General features: G+C 61.3%; 8 protein-coding genes across 8 annotated transcripts; 4 read left to right on the plus strand and 4 right to left on the minus strand.

Moving 5' to 3' along the window:
- Positions 1 to 234: 234 nt before the first annotated feature.
- OSTLU_19178 (predicted protein) lies at positions 235 to 1,071 on the plus strand (the record flags this gene model as incomplete). Its single annotated transcript, XM_001422758.1, has 1 exon — positions 235 to 1,071. One exon carries the CDS (start codon positions 235 to 237, stop codon positions 1,069 to 1,071), a length of 837 nt encoding a protein of 278 aa, XP_001422795.1.
- A 59-nt stretch (positions 1,072 to 1,130) lies between these two features.
- Positions 1,131 to 3,156, minus strand: OSTLU_29654 (predicted protein). The gene has a single exon (XM_001422848.1). The coding sequence runs from the start codon at positions 3,025 to 3,027 to the stop codon at positions 1,192 to 1,194; it is 1,836 nt and encodes a 611-aa protein (XP_001422885.1). The 5' UTR covers positions 3,028 to 3,156; the 3' UTR covers positions 1,131 to 1,191.
- A 53-nt stretch (positions 3,157 to 3,209) lies between these two features.
- On the minus strand, positions 3,210 to 5,093 carry OSTLU_29655 (predicted protein; the record flags this gene model as incomplete). The annotated part of the gene is made up of 1 exon (XM_001422849.1): positions 3,210 to 5,093. The coding sequence occupies one exon, from the start codon at positions 5,091 to 5,093 to the stop codon at positions 3,225 to 3,227; it is 1,869 nt and encodes a 622-aa protein (XP_001422886.1). The 3' UTR covers positions 3,210 to 3,224.
- A 713-nt stretch (positions 5,094 to 5,806) lies between these two features.
- OSTLU_36650 (predicted protein) lies at positions 5,807 to 8,902 on the plus strand (the record flags this gene model as incomplete). Its single annotated transcript, XM_001422759.1, has 2 exons — positions 5,807 to 7,604; positions 7,761 to 8,902. The coding sequence occupies 2 exons, from the start codon at positions 5,807 to 5,809 to the stop codon at positions 8,900 to 8,902; spliced, it is 2,940 nt and encodes a 979-aa protein (XP_001422796.1).
- A 61-nt stretch (positions 8,903 to 8,963) lies between these two features.
- Positions 8,964 to 9,656, minus strand: OSTLU_29657 (predicted protein; the record flags this gene model as incomplete). The annotated part of the gene is made up of 1 exon (XM_001422850.1): positions 8,964 to 9,656. The coding sequence occupies one exon, from the start codon at positions 9,654 to 9,656 to the stop codon at positions 8,964 to 8,966; it is 693 nt and encodes a 230-aa protein (XP_001422887.1).
- Positions 9,657 to 10,696: 1,040 nt separating this feature from the next.
- On the plus strand, positions 10,697 to 11,542 carry OSTLU_29658 (predicted protein; the record flags this gene model as incomplete). The annotated part of the gene is made up of 1 exon (XM_001422760.1): positions 10,697 to 11,542. One exon carries the CDS (start codon positions 10,697 to 10,699, stop codon positions 11,540 to 11,542), a length of 846 nt encoding a protein of 281 aa, XP_001422797.1.
- Positions 11,543 to 11,634: 92 nt separating this feature from the next.
- OSTLU_94138 (predicted protein) lies at positions 11,635 to 13,698 on the minus strand (the record flags this gene model as incomplete). Its single annotated transcript, XM_001422851.1, has 1 exon — positions 11,635 to 13,698. The coding sequence occupies one exon, from the start codon at positions 13,696 to 13,698 to the stop codon at positions 11,635 to 11,637; it is 2,064 nt and encodes a 687-aa protein (XP_001422888.1).
- A 411-nt stretch (positions 13,699 to 14,109) lies between these two features.
- Positions 14,110 to 17,142, plus strand: CHR3501 (predicted protein; the record flags this gene model as incomplete). The annotated part of the gene is made up of 2 exons (XM_001422761.1): positions 14,110 to 14,853; positions 15,466 to 17,142. 2 exons carry the CDS (start codon positions 14,110 to 14,112, stop codon positions 17,140 to 17,142), a joined length of 2,421 nt encoding a protein of 806 aa, XP_001422798.1.
- Between the last annotated feature and the right edge of the window lie 4 nt (positions 17,143 to 17,146).

Here is a 17,146-nt window from a genome sequence, read left to right on the forward strand (position 1 = left end):
ATTGAACGTGCGGCGGCGCGAGGCGCGCTGGACGGCGAGCGACGCAAGCGAGAGAGCGCGGAGAAGCGGGCGTCGAAGATGGAGCGAGCGGTGAAGGCGATGCGGGATGAATACGAGGCGAAGGAGAGACAGTTTTTGAATGAGCTCGAGCGCGAGCGAGCGGTGCGGGCGCGGTTGGAGGAGGAGCGCGTCGAGCTCGAAGCGGACAGACGGCGGTTTCGCGACTTTGAATCCATGTTGGCGGCGGAACGCGTCAAAGTGGTGGAAGCGCACAGCGCTGGGAAAATCGCGCAGGATGCGCTCAGAGAGCAATTGACGAAGAGTGAAAATGAGACCATGGCTCTGCGGCGAATGATGGAGACGAGGTCGACGGAGATGGCGAACGCGGTGCGGCAGCTCAACGAAGAGCTCGCGGCGCAGCACGAAATCGTTGAACGCGGGATGGCGAGTCGCGTCGATGCTTTACGAGAGACGTTTGATGATGAACTAGCTCGCGCGCGAGAGCGTGCGAATGAGATGATTGAATCGGCTAGGAAAAGTGTGAAGGAGGCGAACGAGCGCGTGGCTCGCATGGAGTCCACAGCGACGAGAGCCGAGAACGTTTCTCGCAACGCGCTGATGAAATTGAAAGAAATCGCCGCGGCGTCGGCCGATACCGAACGCGAGTGCGCACAGCTACGCACAAATTTGCATGCCGTCGGGGAAATCAACGCAAAGCTCACGCGTCGCATCATAGACGGCGAACCTTTCGTGTTGGATGAGGAACTCGACGTCGTTCGCGAGCCCGGGGCGGAGATGAGCGTCAACACGCCGTCGCCCGCGAGCGAGAGATCGCGCGGTAAACCTGCAAAATTTGATACTCGCGACATCCAGCACATCCATCGCGAGTTACAAAACGAGCTCTCCAAGCTACGCGTCGAGCACGAATCCATCGCGCGAGAAATCGGCGGGAGCTCGGGCGCCGAGGGAGAATTTCTCGCCAAGGCGCTCGAGGACGCGCAAGAGCGCGTCGAGAGTAAAGCGCGCCAGGTGAAACTTCTCAACAAGACGATACGCAGCGCCACGCATTAGAATACGATTAGATGACTTAGAAGACGAAACACTGATGTGATGATGAGACCAATGACACAAAACATGACGACATTGACACGATCTACGCTAAGGCTACTGAAGTGAATCGAGACGAGACGCTTACTCGTCGAGCAAGTAGTAGCAGTTCGCCGCCTTTTGTTCGCTGTCGAGCTGGGACTGGTACTTGTTAATGCGCGGACGGTAGTTCGTGGGATCGCGTCGAAACGTAATCTCCAACGCCTTCAGGAACATGTTCATACCCGTCAACAAAGACTGCGGCGCGTGCGCCGTCGCTTCGATGGCGGGGACGCCAGAGTACACCACAACCTTGTCCGCGAGGTACGTGGCCATGATGAAATCGTGCTCCACGATAAAAGCCACCTTTTTGGCGTGCAAGATGAAGCGCTTGATAACCTTAGACGCCCACACACGTTGCTCGGAATCCAAATACGCCGACGGTTCGTCGATGAGGTAAATGTCCGCGGGCGTACCCATGCACATCGCCAACGCCACGCGTTGCAATTCACCACCGGAGAGGTTTTGCACCGCTTGGTCCATCAACGGATCGATGTTCATAGGCTTCATAACGTCCGAAACGAACTGAGGGTGCATGTAAGAGTCGCGAATCTTCTTGTGAAGCAACTCGCGCACGGTGCCCGGGAACTTCGGGGAAATCTTTTGAGGCTTGTACGACACGTTGAACTCCGGAAGTTCGAGTTCTTCGTCGTCCGGTTGAATCAAGCCGGCGATAAGGCGAATAAAAGTCGTCTTACCCGTACCGTTCTCCCCGAGCAACACGACAATTTCGCTATCGGTGAACTCACCGGACTCGACGTTGAGTTTGAAATCGCCCTGCGTCTTCACCAACGCCGGGTATTCGTATCGCGAAAAATGTTTGTCGGTAATCTCCATCCCACTATCCGCGCCCGCGACTTTGAACGTGAGCGCCTCGTCGCGGAAACGCAAGTTCTCCGTCGGCACAAAACCGGCGAGGAAAATGTTGATGCCTTCGCGAACAGAGAAGGGCATGGTGACGACGCCGTACGCCCCGGGCTTCCCGTACAGGCAGCAAATGAAGTCGGACAAGTAATCGAGCACGGACAAATCGTGCTCGACGACGATGACGTACGTATCGTTCTTTAACAAAGAACGAATCACCCGAGACGCCTTCAAACGTTGCTTGACGTCTAAGTACGACGACGGCTCGTCAAACATATAAATGTCTGCCTTTTGGCACGCGATGATCGCGGTGGCGAACCGCTGAAGCTCCCCCCCAGATAACTGCGCCACCTGACGCTGCATGACATTCTCCAAGTCCAATTGGTCCTTGAGAAATTCCAAGTTGTCCAACTCGTTTCTATCGTTCAAGCATTGCTCGACTTCTCCCTTGACGGCTTTCGGAATGTTATCGACGTACTGCGGCTTAATCAACGCCTTCATGTCATCCTCCAAAATCTTCGTCAGATAGTTTTGCAACTCCGACCCGCGGAAGTGCGCGAGAATATCGCTCCACTCGGGCGGTTTCGTGAAATTCCCAAGATTCGGCTTCAATTTCCCCGCCAAAATTTTCAGCGCCGTCGACTTGCCGATCCCGTTTGTGCCCACCAACCCGAGCACCTGTCCCGCGCGCGGCGTCGGCAACCGATGCAACTTAAACGTGTTCGGCCCATATCTATGCGTCGTCTCTCGCTCCAAATTCTTCGGCAGATTGATGATCGTCAGCGCTTCAAACGGGCACTTCTTCACGCAAATCCCGCATCCGATGCACAACTCCTCGCTCAGAAACGCAATCTTATCCTTCGGTCCGACCTCGATGCACAACTTTCCGACCTTCACCACCGGGCACGATCGCTTACACTCTTGTTTGCATTTTTTCGGTCGGCACCGCTCGCCGTTGACGATGGCGATGCGATCGAGCTTTTCGTTCGGGTCCTCGTCTTTGTTCTTTTTGCCCATGGCGATCGTCGACGCGCCGTTCGTCGCGCGCCGTCGCCGTCGCGGTCGTCACGACGTCGTCGACGATGCCGTTCGTTTCCTGCGTGCGCTCGTGCGTGCGCGTGCGTTCGCGACGGCGTTCGCGACGCGCGCGCGAATGAGGTTCGACGATGACCTAGCACAGCCCTAGTGGTGCGCGGGCGCGAGCGTTACAAGGGCTAGTCGTCGTCTTGCGCGGCGCTGAGCATGATGAGTAAATCCTCGTCGCGAATCGCGCCGTGAACGTCCACGGCGACGTCGAAAGCGGTCTGACCGCGCCCGTTGAGGACGCGCGGGTCGGCACCGCGACGGAGTAGAACCTTGGCGAAGGCGTCTCGGCCTCTTCGTGCGGCGTAGTGGAGCGCGGTGTCCTCGGTGTACGGATTCTCTCGAGCGTTCACGTCGACGTTGTGGTGCAGCAGAGCTTCGAGGATGGCGATGGAAGCATCACCGCAGTCGCAAGCGGCGGTGAGCATGACCCAGTGCATCTTGATGTGCGGGCCTTTGAGGAGTAAATCCATGACGGCTGGTAGCGAGTTGGAGTTGATCGCCGTCAAGAGCTGCGACTCGGTCGGTTGCGCCTCGCGACGGCAAAACGCCTTGGCGACGTACTTTGAGAGTATGAAAGCCTTTCGAGATTCGAGCGACGAATTCTTGTTGGGTTTTTTCGCCTCGACTTCGGCTTTTTCGTACTCCCAACGCGCGTTCGATTGGGCGTTGCCCCAGCGCGAGAAAAATTCCAACACGCTTGGCTCCCACGCGCGCACGTCGAGCGTTGCGCTCCGAACTTTGCTCACCTGCACGCCCAACTGCCTATGAACGCCGCTGCATTGCAAGCAAAGCATGATACCGAGGTTAAGACTCGCCCAATCCGGCTCTGGCATGTCGCAATCGGCGCAGAATCCGTTGCCGGGCACGGCGCCGAGCACCGTCAAGGGTGGCGGACCGTCGTACGCGGAGACGCTCGAGATCGACGACATCGTCCGCGAATGCTTGCTCCCGTATTTGTTCACGCTCGCTTCGTGCTCTGCCAGGATTGTTTCGTTCACGCTCGAATTTAATAAACTCGCGATCGCGGTCGTGATAGCTTCCATCCATTTGCTTCGCTCCGCGTTGCTTTCGCAGCGTAAATAATACGTCTTTTCGGGAGAAACGATGCGAAACGCGAAACGCGCGTTCGAGTCGTCGTCCAAGTCGGGTTTAATCGTCGCCGTGAGCAAAGATACCGTCTCGCGTACCTCTCCTCCGCCAGTCGTCTGCGTCGAAGGCGCGTTTGACGACTTATTTCGCATCGACCCGAGCGATAACAACTTCCCGCCGAGCGCTTTCCTCGGATTGGACGAAAGCGATTTCGTGTACGTCAGCGATCCGCGCGCATCCAAAACGAAGAATCGCCGCTTCCAATCTTGAATTTTCCCGCTCGATCGCTTCAATAAATATCCTTGCATCAACGCTTCGTTTTGAGAGGACCCGTATCCCGCGGCGGACGACGCCATCTGCGCGCTCATCTCTCTCGCGCGGTCACTTACCATCGACAGTGCGTCCGATGTCGATTGCGCTTCGTCATCGCACCGCGCCATCAGCTTTTCCATTTCCTCGTTCAACGCCGCCTCTAAGTCCGCGCCCTCGGCCTCCGCCGCCGCGACGTCCTTTCTCAAAATATCCAGCGTGGGCGAGAGGCGAGTCAATATTTCCACCCCCCGACGAAAGTAATCCAACTGCGCGTCGATTAAGTCTACGGCGCACCGTTTCGTGCGCGTGTGCTTCGCCACATTCACTCGTTGCAGCGCTACGAGCAAATCCCGTCGCGCGCGCTCAAACGACAGTTTCGCCGCGCGCAACTCTTCCTCCCCTCCCGTCGTCTTCATATATCGCTGTCGCACCCCATCGTACTCCTTCTTCGCCGCATCCACCGCTTTACGACGTTCGCGCAGCTCCCCGACGTCCTTTTCCGTCGCTCTTCGCACGTTTTCGCTCGCCAGCGCGTTTCTCGTGAAATTCGCCAACCGCTCGCGTTCGCTCGACAGCGCCTCCATCGCCTCCCGCATCGCGTCCGCGCCCTCGCCGCTCCCGGTCGTCACGCACGTCGCCAACGCGCGCGTCTTGTGCGCGCACCCGACGTCGGCGTCGGACACCGACTCCAGCGCGTCCGCGAGCGCGTCGTACGTCCGGCGTCCTTCGTTCGTGAATTCTCGTTCGAGCTTCAACACGCGCTGTTTCAGCGCCGGCGAGTGCTCGAGCGCGCGACCGAACAGCGCGAGCGCATCGTTCGCGTCGCTCGACGGCACCGCGCGCGCGCACGCGTCGACGCGCGCGGCGATTTCGTCGTTCGTGTCCAACGCGTGCACGCGAGGCGGGATGATGCCCGCGCCGCGCCTGTGCGCCGTCGACGTCGAGCGCGCGAACATGCGCGACGGTCACCGCGCGTCGTCGCGTCGTCGCGTCGTCGTCGGCGCGGTCGCGCCGCGCGCGCGTCTCGCGTCGTCGTGTGCGGCGGCCGCGATGAAGCGCCGACCGCACTCGACGACGCCGCGCGGTCGCGCGACGCGCCGGCGATCGAGCGCCGCGCGCCATGGCGACGGACGCGATCGACTGCTCCGTCCCGGGCGTGCTCGCGCTGCTCGGCGACGCGCTGAGCGCGGACGCGCGGCGGCGCGAGCGCGGCGAGGCGGCGCTGCTGTCGGCGGTGAAGCGCGCGGACGGCGCGCTCAAGTCGCTGCTCGCGATCGCGTGCGGAGGCTGGACGGAGACGGTGCCGACGATGTCGGCGAGCGACGCGGAGGCGGTGCGAACGCTGGCGTGCGTGACGGTGAAGCGAAGGTGCACGCCGAGGGCGTTCGCGTCGAGGTTGACGCGCGGCGAGAGGGACGAGGCGAAGCGAGCGCTTCTGGATCGAGCGATGACGGCGGAGAGCAAGGCGCTGAGGAATGCGGTGCTGGACGTTATCGCGAAAATCGCGCGTTGGACGGTGCCGCAGGGGGAGTGGAACGAGTTGTTGGAATTTTTGGGACAGTGCGCGAGCTCGCCCGAGACGGCGCATCGAGCGTTGGCGTTTAAGTTGTTCGAGAGCCTGACGGAGACGATCGTGAGCTCGCTGAGTCATCACTTTAAGACGTTGGCGGGATTGTTTGCGAACGGACTCGTGGACGCGCACGATGAGGTGCGGGTGAGCGCGCTTCGCGCCGTCGGGGCGTTGGTGGCGAACGCGTCGGGCGAGCCCGAGGAGGTGGCGGTGATAAAGTCGTTGGTGCCGCACGTGCTCGAGGCGGCGAAGACGGCGGTGTCGAACGAAGACGAAGAGTCGGCATCGATCGTGTTTGAGGTCCTAGATGCGCTCACGGAGAGTCGCACGAGCGCTTTGAGTGGACACGTGCCCGCCGTCGTCGGCTTTTGCATTCAAGTCGCCACGGCGGAACGCGAGCTCGGGACGAGCGCGCGACGACGCGCGTTAGACGTGCTGGCGTACATGGCGCGTCACAAACCAAAGGCACTGACAAAGTCTAAGCTTGTCGAGCCGATGCTGGCCGTGTTGTGCCCGCTGTGTGGTGAGCCCAAGGAAGCCGAGCTCGCGGGCGAGGACGATCTCGAAGACGAAGACGAGGTGCACATACAAACCGTAGCGAGTCAGCTCATTGATATTTTAGCGCTTAAAGTGCCGGCAAAGTATGTCCTTCCGACGGTTCTGTCATTCGCCGCGGCGAATATCAACAATGCATCGAACGACCGCTTGCGTCACGCCGCAGTCGCCGTGCTCGGCGTCGTCACCGAAGGGTGCGCCGAGGGCGTGCGCGCGCACGCGAGCACCATCGTGCCGAGTGTGGTCGGACGCTTGAGCGATCTAAATGGACCCGTGCGAGGCGCGGCGGCGTTTACGCTCGGACAGTTTGCCGAGCACCTTGGGTTGACGTTGGAAGACCCGGACATGCACAAGCAAGTGCTGCCGAGCTTATTCACCGCGCTTCCGGTTGAGCAAGTGAAGAGCGTGCAAGAGCGCATGATGTATGCAATGGATGCGTGGTTGGAAGACGTTCAAGACGAAGTCGGCGTGTACGTCAAACCTTTGCTCGACATAGTCTTATTAGCTCTCGATAGCGGTGCCAAGCGCCACGTGCGCGAGATGTTACTTTCGGCGCTCGCGTCCGCGACGGCGTCGAGCGGGGACAAGGTGCATCCGTACTTGGGCGAACTCTTGCCTAGACTCGATCGTTGCTTGTCTCTGACGGCGGATGAAGAATTGAACGTTCGCGCGCGCGCGTTAGAAGTGCTGGGGATGTTGATTTCGGCCGAAGGTGGCAAGGAGGCCATGGGACCGCACGTGGAAAACGCCATGCAAGCCGGGCTCTCTGGGTTCGAGCTCGATTTTGCCGAGCTCCGGGAATACGCCCACGGCTTGTTTGGCGAAGTGGCGGAGGCGCTCAAGGAAGATTTCGATCGCTACCTCGCCGTGTGCGCGCAGAAAGCGTTCGCGTCGCTCGAACTGGACGATGGTATCATGTTTGACAGCGAGGACGAAGCCGATCGCGAAGAGTTGGATTCGGACGACGACGGCGACGGCGACGGTGCCGATGGTATGACGAGGAAGCCGGCGGGTTACTCCATTCGCTCCGGCGTCATGGACGAGAAAGCGTCGGCGTGCAAAGCGCTGAATTGTTATGCTTCGCATTGTCCTCGCGCATTCGCGCCGTACATCGCCAAGGCGTCCGAGCTACTCGGAGGCATGACGGATTATATGCACGAGATGGTGCGCGTGCAGGCGCACCTTGCGCTCGCGCAAACTACGATCGCGGCACTCAGCATCAACCCCGAAGGCGCGAAAGAACTGGTGAACGACTCACTCTCGGCCACGATTCGTTGTGTTTTAGAAGACGAAGATCGGGATGCGGTGGCCGCGTCCGTGGAAGCCGCGGCGCTTCTCGTAAACATTCTCAAAGAACATCGCGGGGTAGACGTCTCGCAGCACGTCATCGATCTCACCGCGGCAAGTTTGGAAATTCTAGAGGGCAACACGTTCTGTCAAGTCGAAGATGGGTATGACAGCGAAGAAGGCGACGAAGAAGGCGATGAAGACGAAGACGAAGACGTCGAAGCGGGCTTGGTTGTCATCGAAGCCGTCGCCGAGCTCTTACCTGCGCTCGCGATGTACATGGGAGAGACGTTCGCGACGCACTTTGTGCCGCACTTCAACGCTTTGATGAAGCGCACGGAAGAAAATCATACCGAAACCGAGCGTTCACTGTGCTACGCGACGCTCGTCGAGGTGGTGCGCGCCGTCGGTGCGCCCGCTGCGGGATGCGCCGTCGTTGCGCTCCCGAGGTGTTTGCGTGACGTCGCGTCTCTGGACGTCGGTTTGAGGCGCAACAGTATTTATTGCATCGGTATACTGGCGCAAATAGGTGGTGCGAGCGCGATAGATTTCCACGGCGCCATCGCGGAGGCACTCGCGCCGATGACGCGAGCGGACCGAGAATCCGACGGCGGCGTTCGCGATAACGCCGTGGGCGCCATCGCGCGTTTGCTACAAGTCATCGACGGCGGTCATGCTCGCGAAAACGCATCCGCACTGCTTGATGTCGTTCTCAACGCGCTACCCTTGCGAAACGATTTAGAAGAAGGCCCGGACGTCTACCATTGGCTCGCGTCGACGATTACGGAAAATCCAACCTCGCTCGCCGACGCCGCGATGACTCGCATCGTCGGTATTTTAGCCGAAGTGGTCACCGATGGTGCGCTCGCACCGATAGACACGTCGCGAATATTAGGAATCGCGCTCTCGCGCGCCGAAGATCAGCGCGTGCGAGCTACGCTCTCCAGTCTGCCCGCGCAGAGTCAAGACGCGATTCGTCGAGCCGGGGCGTAGTCGAAACGTACACAGGTGTTTGATAATACAACGCTATTAGTTCCTAGTTAAGCTCATCGGCTCATCGCTTGGACTTTCTCCCCGCCTTGACTGCCTTGCCTTTTTTCTTTGTCTTCTTCCCGGACGACTTCATCTGCGGCCGCCTGCCCTCGCCGCGCAGCATCGCCTTCGTGTCCACCAACTTGTCGTGATTCACCATGTCTCTCTTGTTCACCTTCATCACCCCGTTACTGGTACTAAACGTCGACGACCCCCACGCTAATCCGCGATCGCGCGCAGCATCGCTCGACTTCTTCGCCGCCTTCTTTTCGAGCTTATACCCAGCCGCGAACGCCTCCTGCCTCGCCGTCTCCGCGCGCTTTTCGTTCGCCTTGGCCAACCCGACGCCGATGGTCGGCGGAATCCTCGGTCCTTTCTTCGGCTTCATCCCGAGCTCGACCAATCGTTTCGTTTCCAGCGCCTGCCTATCCCACTTCGCCAATCCGCGCGCGCCGAACGCTTGCACCTCCTCCCGCAGCGCGCTAAATTTCCCGAACCTCGCCTCGCCGCCATCCTCCGCGTCCTTGTCGCGCTCGCGCGCCGCTCTCACCACGTCATCGTTCAGCACCTTCCCCGCCTCGGCGCTCATGAACGCCTTTCGCGCCTTTTTCGTATCGATCAGCCGTCCGCTCGGACTCGCGCTCGCCGCGCTCGCGTCCCGCGCCTTCGCCTTCGCCGCCGCCGCCGAAACCGTCCGTCGTCCGTCGAACACCATCGTCTTCCCGTCGTCCGACGTCGACCCGTTCGCGGCGCGCGATGTCTTCGCGACCGCGTCCGTCGAGCGCGCGCGTCGCGTCGTCGTCGCGTCGTCGTCGTCGCGCGCGCGTTTCTTCGCCGCCGCCGGCGCCGACCCATCGCGCGCTTTCGCGCCGCGCGGCCCGCGTCGCCGTCGCGCGCCGTCGTCGTCGGCGTCGAACATCGCCATGAACGCCTCGCCGTGCCTCGCGAGCGCGTCGCGCGCGCGCGCGCCGGTTTCCGCGTCGTCGTCGCGCATGGTTGTGTCGTCGGCATTCGCGCGCGCGATGGCGCCGGCGCCGGCGCGCGCGGGCGCCGACGCGCTCGCGCGTCGCGCCATCGCGCGCTGGAGCGCGAGCGCGCCGCTCGTCGGCGCGTGGGGCGCGGCGTCGATCGCGCTCGTCGTCGCGGCGCCGCGCGCGCTGTACGTCGCGCTCGTGCCCGGCGTCCTCGGCGCGCTCGCGGCGACGACGTTCTTCGTCCCGAGCGCGCGCGGGCGGCGCGGCGTCCAGGGCGCGCTCGCGACGCTGCGCGTCGCGGGCGGCGCGAGCGCGGTGATCGACGCGTGCGCGAGCGCGGCGTGCGCGACGCTCGCGGTGGCTCGGCGCGGCGTCTCGCGTCGCGGCGTCGCGATCGGATTGGCGTACGCGACGCACGGCGCGGCGTCGATCGCGGTGTACGCGATGGCGGTGGACGTGCAGGGGGCGATCGAGGCGCGAGACGACGACGGCGACGATTCGCGGGATGGATTTTCGGCGTGACGCGCGTTCGGCGACGAATTTTCGGCGACGACGAACGACGCGGCGCGAGACGCGGCGTCGACGCGACGACGACGCGCCGTCGTCGAGCGCGATATTGTTGTATCATCATCACGCTGTGTTTTGCGTTCGCGAACCCGCGCGCCGTCGTTCGATCGCCGCGGCGCGTCTGAACGTCGCGTCCGAGCGTCGCTTTGGAATTTAAAATTCCAAAGACAGCTCGCGATTCCAAAGCCGCACGTCGCGTCGTTCGTCCGTCGCCATGAGCGCGTACGAGTTAGAGCGCCTCGAGCGCATCGAGGCGAACAAACGACGCATGGCGCAGCTCGGCGTGCTGGAGCACGCGAAATCGCTCGCGCGCGACGCGCAAAAGAAGCGCAAAAAAACAAACTTTTCGAACGCCTTCGAGCGGACGTCGAACGAGGAGAATAAGGGCAGCGCCGCGCCCGTGCGCGCGTCGCGGCGCGTGCGCAACGAAGAACCGGAAGCGTTCGATCCGAACGACGCGTCGCGGGATTTGTTCGAGGTGCGGTACAACGAGGAGGTGTACGAAGCGCGGCACGCGGAGGCTCTGGGAAGCGCGGCCGAGCCGTGGACGCTGTTCGAGGACGGTTACGACGATAAAGGGCGCAGAATATACGACCCGGTGAATGGACAGTGCTGTCATCAGTGCCGACAGAAGACGAAAGGGCTGCGGACGTCGTGCGCGGGGTGCGAGATGATGCGCGGGGTGTATTGCGGCGACTGCCTCTACATGCGGCAGGGACTTAATATTCGGGAGGTCATCGCTCGCGGCGACGCGTGGCGGTGTCCGAGTTGCTTGGACATATGCAATTGCTCGTTTTGTAGAACGAAGAAGGGATACCCGCCGACCGGCACCATGTATCGCCGCAGTTTGGCGATGGGCTACGATTCCGTCGCGCACTACTTGGTGCTCACCGGGCAAAAAGACGAAGCCGCGCGCGCGCGTTACGAAGCCGAAGCGGCGGTCAAAGCCGAAGCGTACGCCAAGCGCGAGGCCGAGGCCGAGGCGCTGCGCGAGAGCGATGAGAATGCGCCGGATAGAAAGCCGCATTGGTTGAAGGAAAAAGTCATCGCGAGCGAATGACGACGAGAAACGAAACGACGAAACGAAACTGTATTAAAGAAACGAAACAAAATTGGATTATTAAAACGACAACCTTATTAAACGACGACGACTCACCACAGCAAGTGCGCGCGACACGCCAGCGTCGTCTGGCGATGTCCGCGATCATCCGTGGAGATTACGACGCCCGGAATCAACGTCGAGCCGGGTTCTTCGCCGTCGGAACCGATGCGCAAGAACGCCTCGGCTTGCACGCCGCCGCGATTGGCGGGCTTGCCGGCGACGATCCCCCATCCCGCGTTCTTCACCAGTCCCGCGCCTTTGGTCGGAGGCACGCTCGCGGCGATCCCCCACTCGGTTAAATCCTCGCGCGCGTTCGGTTGCCTGACGGCGACTTGCCCCCAGGCGTTACCGACGACGGCTCTCGTCGTCTTCGGCAGCGTCTTCGCCACCGTCAGCGCGACGCCCAGGATGGCTTCGCCGCTCTGACACCTCGACGCGTTCACCGCGAAGTTCACGTGGCGCGTGGACGTCGAGCTCTTCGCGCTCGCCTGCGCGAGCACCTTGCCCATGTTGTCCTCGGGTTGTCGGTTCCCGGTGAACACCCCCAAGTGCGCCGCGAACCTATCCTTGTACTCCACCGACACCGCCCCCATGCTGTCCTGTTCGCATCTTTCGATCAAGTTCGACCCGAGCGCGCCGAATCCCGTGAGTCTGTGCGACCGTCTCGCGCCGCCGACCCCTCCCGGGCACGCGTCCACGCCCTCCGCGCCGAACGGCGTCGCCCGCGCCCGCACCCTCACCCCGTTCGCCGTCTCCCGCACCGTCCGCGCGAACGTCACCTTCTCCAGCGTCACCACTCGCGCCTCGTACTCGTCCTCGTTCGCCAGATAATCCGCCCGCGCGCTCGCGAACCTCACCGTCGCCTCGCCCTCCGCGCCCGCGTCGCCGAACGTCGCCCGCGTCTCGCGCGTCGCCCGCATCGTCCGCCGCGCGTCGCTCTTCATCGCTTCGGACGCGTCGTTCGAGCCTCTCGCGACGTTGATCTCGATCGCCGTCTCCGTCGCGACGCGCGCGTTCGCGCGCGCGCCGCGCAGGTCGTCGAGCGCCGACTCGGCGATTCGTAACCGTCGCGAGACGTCGTGCGTCTTCTCCGCGGCGTCGCGCGCGATTCGTCGCAGCCGCTCGACGTCGTCCGCGACGCTCGACGACGACGCGCTCGCGGGCGTCGACGCGGTCATGGCGCGCGATTCGAACGCGCGTCGCGGAGTGTTCGAACGCGCGCGAATGAATGCATGCGAGAATGCGCGCGCGCGCGCGTCATTCGTCGACTCGACGACGAATCGCGGGCGACATGCGCGCGACGACGGCGCGCGCGCGCGCGCGCGTCGACCGCGGCGCGCCGGCGCGTCGCTCGCGGCGTCGCGGCGTCGTCGCGCGCGCCGACCGGACGACGACGACGACATCGACGACGCGACGCGACGCGCTGCGCGCGCTCGCGCTCGCGCCGGCGCTCGCGCCGGCGCTCGCGGCGCGCGCGAACCCGCTCGAGGCGGTCGCGGACGCGCGCAAGGCGGCGAACGCGCGGTTTTTGTTGGGCCCGATCGCGCTCGCGCGCGGGCGACTCGCGGCGCTGCGGCGCGAACTCGACGACGACGCCGCGACGCTCGACGACGCCGCGCTTCGCGAGCGATTGACGAGCGCGACGCTGGATTGCACGAATCCGCGAGATTCGCTGGAGATGTACTCGAACGCGCGAGAGGTGTGCACGCTGGCCATTCTGGCTCGATCCGCGACTTCGGGACCGGCGGCGAGACGCGACGCCGCGTCTCGCGAATCCGTCGACGTCTTTCGAACCCTCGACGCGTGTCGCGCCTCGTTCGAGGCGCTCGAGCGCGTCCTCGCGTCTTCGGCCGCGGGCGAGCGCGAGCGCGACGCCGCGTTCGACGCGTGCGACGCGGCGCTGCTCGAGTTCGCGCTTCGCGTGCTCGCGTGTTTCGGCTTCGACGACGCGCGCGCGCGCGACGCGATGGCGGCCGTGCCGGGCGCGTTCGCCGATCCCTCGGCGTCGCGTCGATCGAACGCGTCTTAAAAGCTCGCCGTGCGTCGATTCTCGCGCGCGTTCGAAACCGCGCGCTCTTTGTCGTTCGAATCAGAATCTTTCTTTTCGCCGTCATCGTCATTCGTCGCGCGAACGCCCCGACGTCACTTTTCGACGCGTCTCGACGCGTCTCGACGCGCGCGCGCGCCTCTCGCGCGCCCGCGAGCGGCGTCGCGCGCGCGCATGGTCGAACTCACGATCGTCCCGTCGTGGGACGGTAAGGGCGTCACCTGGCGCCCGATATTCGACGACGACGAGGAGGCTTTCGCGGCGTACACGCACGCGTGCGAGTACGCGAAGAGCGGACGCGGGAAGTGCGGGAAGTGCGGGGAAAAGGTGCGGCGAATCGACGAATCGACGCGAAGAGAAGAGAAAAAAGACTGACGACGAGGGGTTCGGATCGGCGACGAAGATCGCGAAGGACGCGGTGCGAATCGGGGAACCGCTCAAGTATCGCGGCGGCGATTACGGATGGATATCGAAGTGGATGCATCCGGAGTGTTATCGCGCGGAGGGAGTCACGAGGGAGGAGCTGGAGACGCGCGTGCACGGGTTGGACGCGCTGAAGGATGGGGATCGGGAGGTGTTGCTGGCGACGGTGCTGTCGCCGGATCGGCCGGAGATCGAGAACACGGCGTTGGACGTGACGAGCGAGGAGTTTTTGCGTCGGCCGGCGGTGGAACCGATGGAGGCGCCGCGGGCGTTGACGCGGCCGTTGTTGGGGTTTCAGCGCGAGGGGTTGCGGTGGATGTGCGATAACGAGAGCGGCGATGCGAAGGGGGGGATATTGGCGGATGAGATGGGGATGGGGAAGACGATACAGTGCATATCGATGTTGCTGGCGAGGAAGGAGGCGTGGATGCGAGACCGCGCCGAGGTGGGGGAGATGGTGACGGACGACGACAGACCGCCGCCGACGCTCGTGGTGGTGCCGACGTCGGCGCTCGTTCAGTGGGAAGAAGAGATCAAATCGTGCGTCGAGGAAGGGTCGCTGCGCGTGTTTGTGTATTACGCTGATCGCGCAAACGTCGTGGAAGGAGACTTTAAAGGATACGACGTCGTGTTGACGACGTATCCCGTCGTCGAAGCCGAGTGGCGGAAAATCATCAACCGACACTTGACGGCGTGTCAGTGGTGTGGGAAAAAGTACTTACCTCGCTCCATGGTGACGCACTTGAAGTACTTCTGTGGACCAGACGCCGTGCGCACGGAAAAACTCGCGCGGCGCGAGGTGACGCGCGACGTGGCGAACGAAAAAGCCATGCGCACGCTGAAAATCAAGCCGGGCAGCGCCAAGGACGTGAAGAAGGGGATTCCCACGATGGCGAACGTATACAAGGAACTCATGGCGATGGCCGGACGGGAGACGCTGAGCATGTATGATGGCGCGCACAAGGCGCGCGCACGCGCGGCTTCAGGTCTCGCCCCGGGCGGCGACGTCGTCGTCGTCAAGGAGGAAGTTGAAGACGGCGTCGCCGAGCCGAGCGAAGTTCTGAAAGCTTTGATTTCGCAGCTTCCAGTGCCGACGATTGTAGTTGAGAATATCAAAGAGGAGTCGATTGAGGAGAAAGAAAAAGAGGTCGAGTCAGTGAACGAGCCCGCCTTGGCTGACGCGTCAACGGCGGCGATAGCGAGTACGGTGAAGAAGGCGCAGAAGCGCAAGTCGAAGGCTTCGGGTAAAGCGACTTCGACTTCGAGCGCAAAGAAAAAGAAGAAGAGTCTGCGCGAAGCTAGCGACGGCGAGGCTGAAAGTGATTACAAACCGGACAGTGATAGCGAAGATGATGAGATCATATTAGTCGACGATAGCGAGAGCGAAGATAGAAAGCCAAAGAAGAAACAGAAGAAAAAGAAAACGCCGGCGAAAACCGAGGAAGCGGACGACGTGAAGGCGTCCAACATCGACGACATTCCGCAAACCTCGCAAGGTGGTTCGCAAGGTGGGAGCCAGTTTGAAGACGAAGACGACGTAGATTTGTCGGATTCCCTTCTTCATCGCACGCAGTGGCACCGAATCGTTCTCGACGAAGCGCACAAGATCAAGGCGCGCACGAGCAACACCGCCAAGTGTATCTACGCTTTGAAATCCACGTATAAGTGGTGTTTGACAGGTACACCGTTGCAGAATCGAATCGGCGATCTTTACAGCTTGGTGAGATTTTTGCGTATGGATCCGTACGCGTTTTACTTTTGTTCGACGAAGGGTTGCGAGTGCAAAACGCTCACCTGGAACTTCGGTCCTCAGGCGCGATTTTGTACCAACTGCGGATGCGGCGCTCCTAGGCATTATTCGCATTTCAATCGCACCGTGCTAAACCCGATCAACCGTTATGGCTACATCGGTGACGGCAAGAAAGCGATGCTGACTCTTAGAAATGACATTTTGTTGCCGATGCAACTTCGCCGGACCAAGGCGGAACGCGCCGAGGACGTGCGACTGCCGGACTTGAAGATTATCATTCAAGAAAACACATTCAATGAGGTTGAACAAGACTTTTACGAGTCTCTGTACATGCTGACGCGCTCGAAGTTCGACGCGTTCGTGAAGAAAGGGAGCGTTTTGCACAACTACGCACACGTCTTCGAGCTCCTCGCACGACTGCGACAAGCGTGCGATCATCCGTACTTGGTGATTCATTCGAAGAGTGCGAACGTGAAAAAAGACGCCCCTGACGCGCCGAAAGTTGAATCCCCGGCAGACACCGACGTTCCGAAGCATTATTGTGGCATGTGTCAGGACGAAATTGAGGAAGAAGACGCGGCTCTGGCGAATTGCAAACACATTTTCCATCGTGAGTGCATCATGCAATACGCGTCTTGTGCGCCTGCGGATGGCAAAAAAGTGACTTGTCCCGTCTGTCGCACGGCGTTGACGATTGACTTCTCTCCAGAAAGTCTCGAAAACGTCAAGAGTGCCATTAGTCGTAATTTCAAGGATGCGCTACCAGACAAGTCAATTCTCAACAAGCTCGATCTCACGCAGTACACGTCGAGCACAAAGGTTGAGACGCTCGTTAACGCTCTGCGAGACATGCGTAATCAAGAAAATGGGCACTTAAACAAAGCCATCGTGTTTTCGCAGTACACAGCCATGATAGAAATCGTCGAATGGCGTTTGAAAAAGGCCAAGTTTACCATCGCCAAGCTTCTCGGTTCCATGCCGGTCACGCAACGCGCGGCGAATTTGCAAGCTTTCCGAGAAGATCCAAACGTCAGCGTGATCTTGATGAGTCTCAAATCTGGCGGTGAAGGACTCAACTTGCAAGCGGCGAATTACGTATACGTTCTTGAGCCATGGTGGAACCCAGCGGTGGAAATGCAAGCCGTGATGCGCGCACATCGCATCGGGCAGCTTCGACCGGTGACCGCTGTTCGATTTTCGACCAAAGGCACGATTGAAGAACGCATGATGGAGCTTCAAGAAAAGAAGCAGCTTGTGTTCGAAGGGTGTATGGACGGCAATCAAGCCGCGCTTTCTCAACTGACTGCCGAAGACTTGCAATTTTTGTTCAAGCGATGACGAT

This window comes from Ostreococcus lucimarinus, chromosome 21, assembly GCF_000092065.1.
Source record: "Ostreococcus lucimarinus CCE9901 chromosome 21, complete sequence".
NCBI lineage: Eukaryota > Viridiplantae > Chlorophyta > Mamiellophyceae > Mamiellales > Bathycoccaceae > Ostreococcus > Ostreococcus sp. 'lucimarinus'.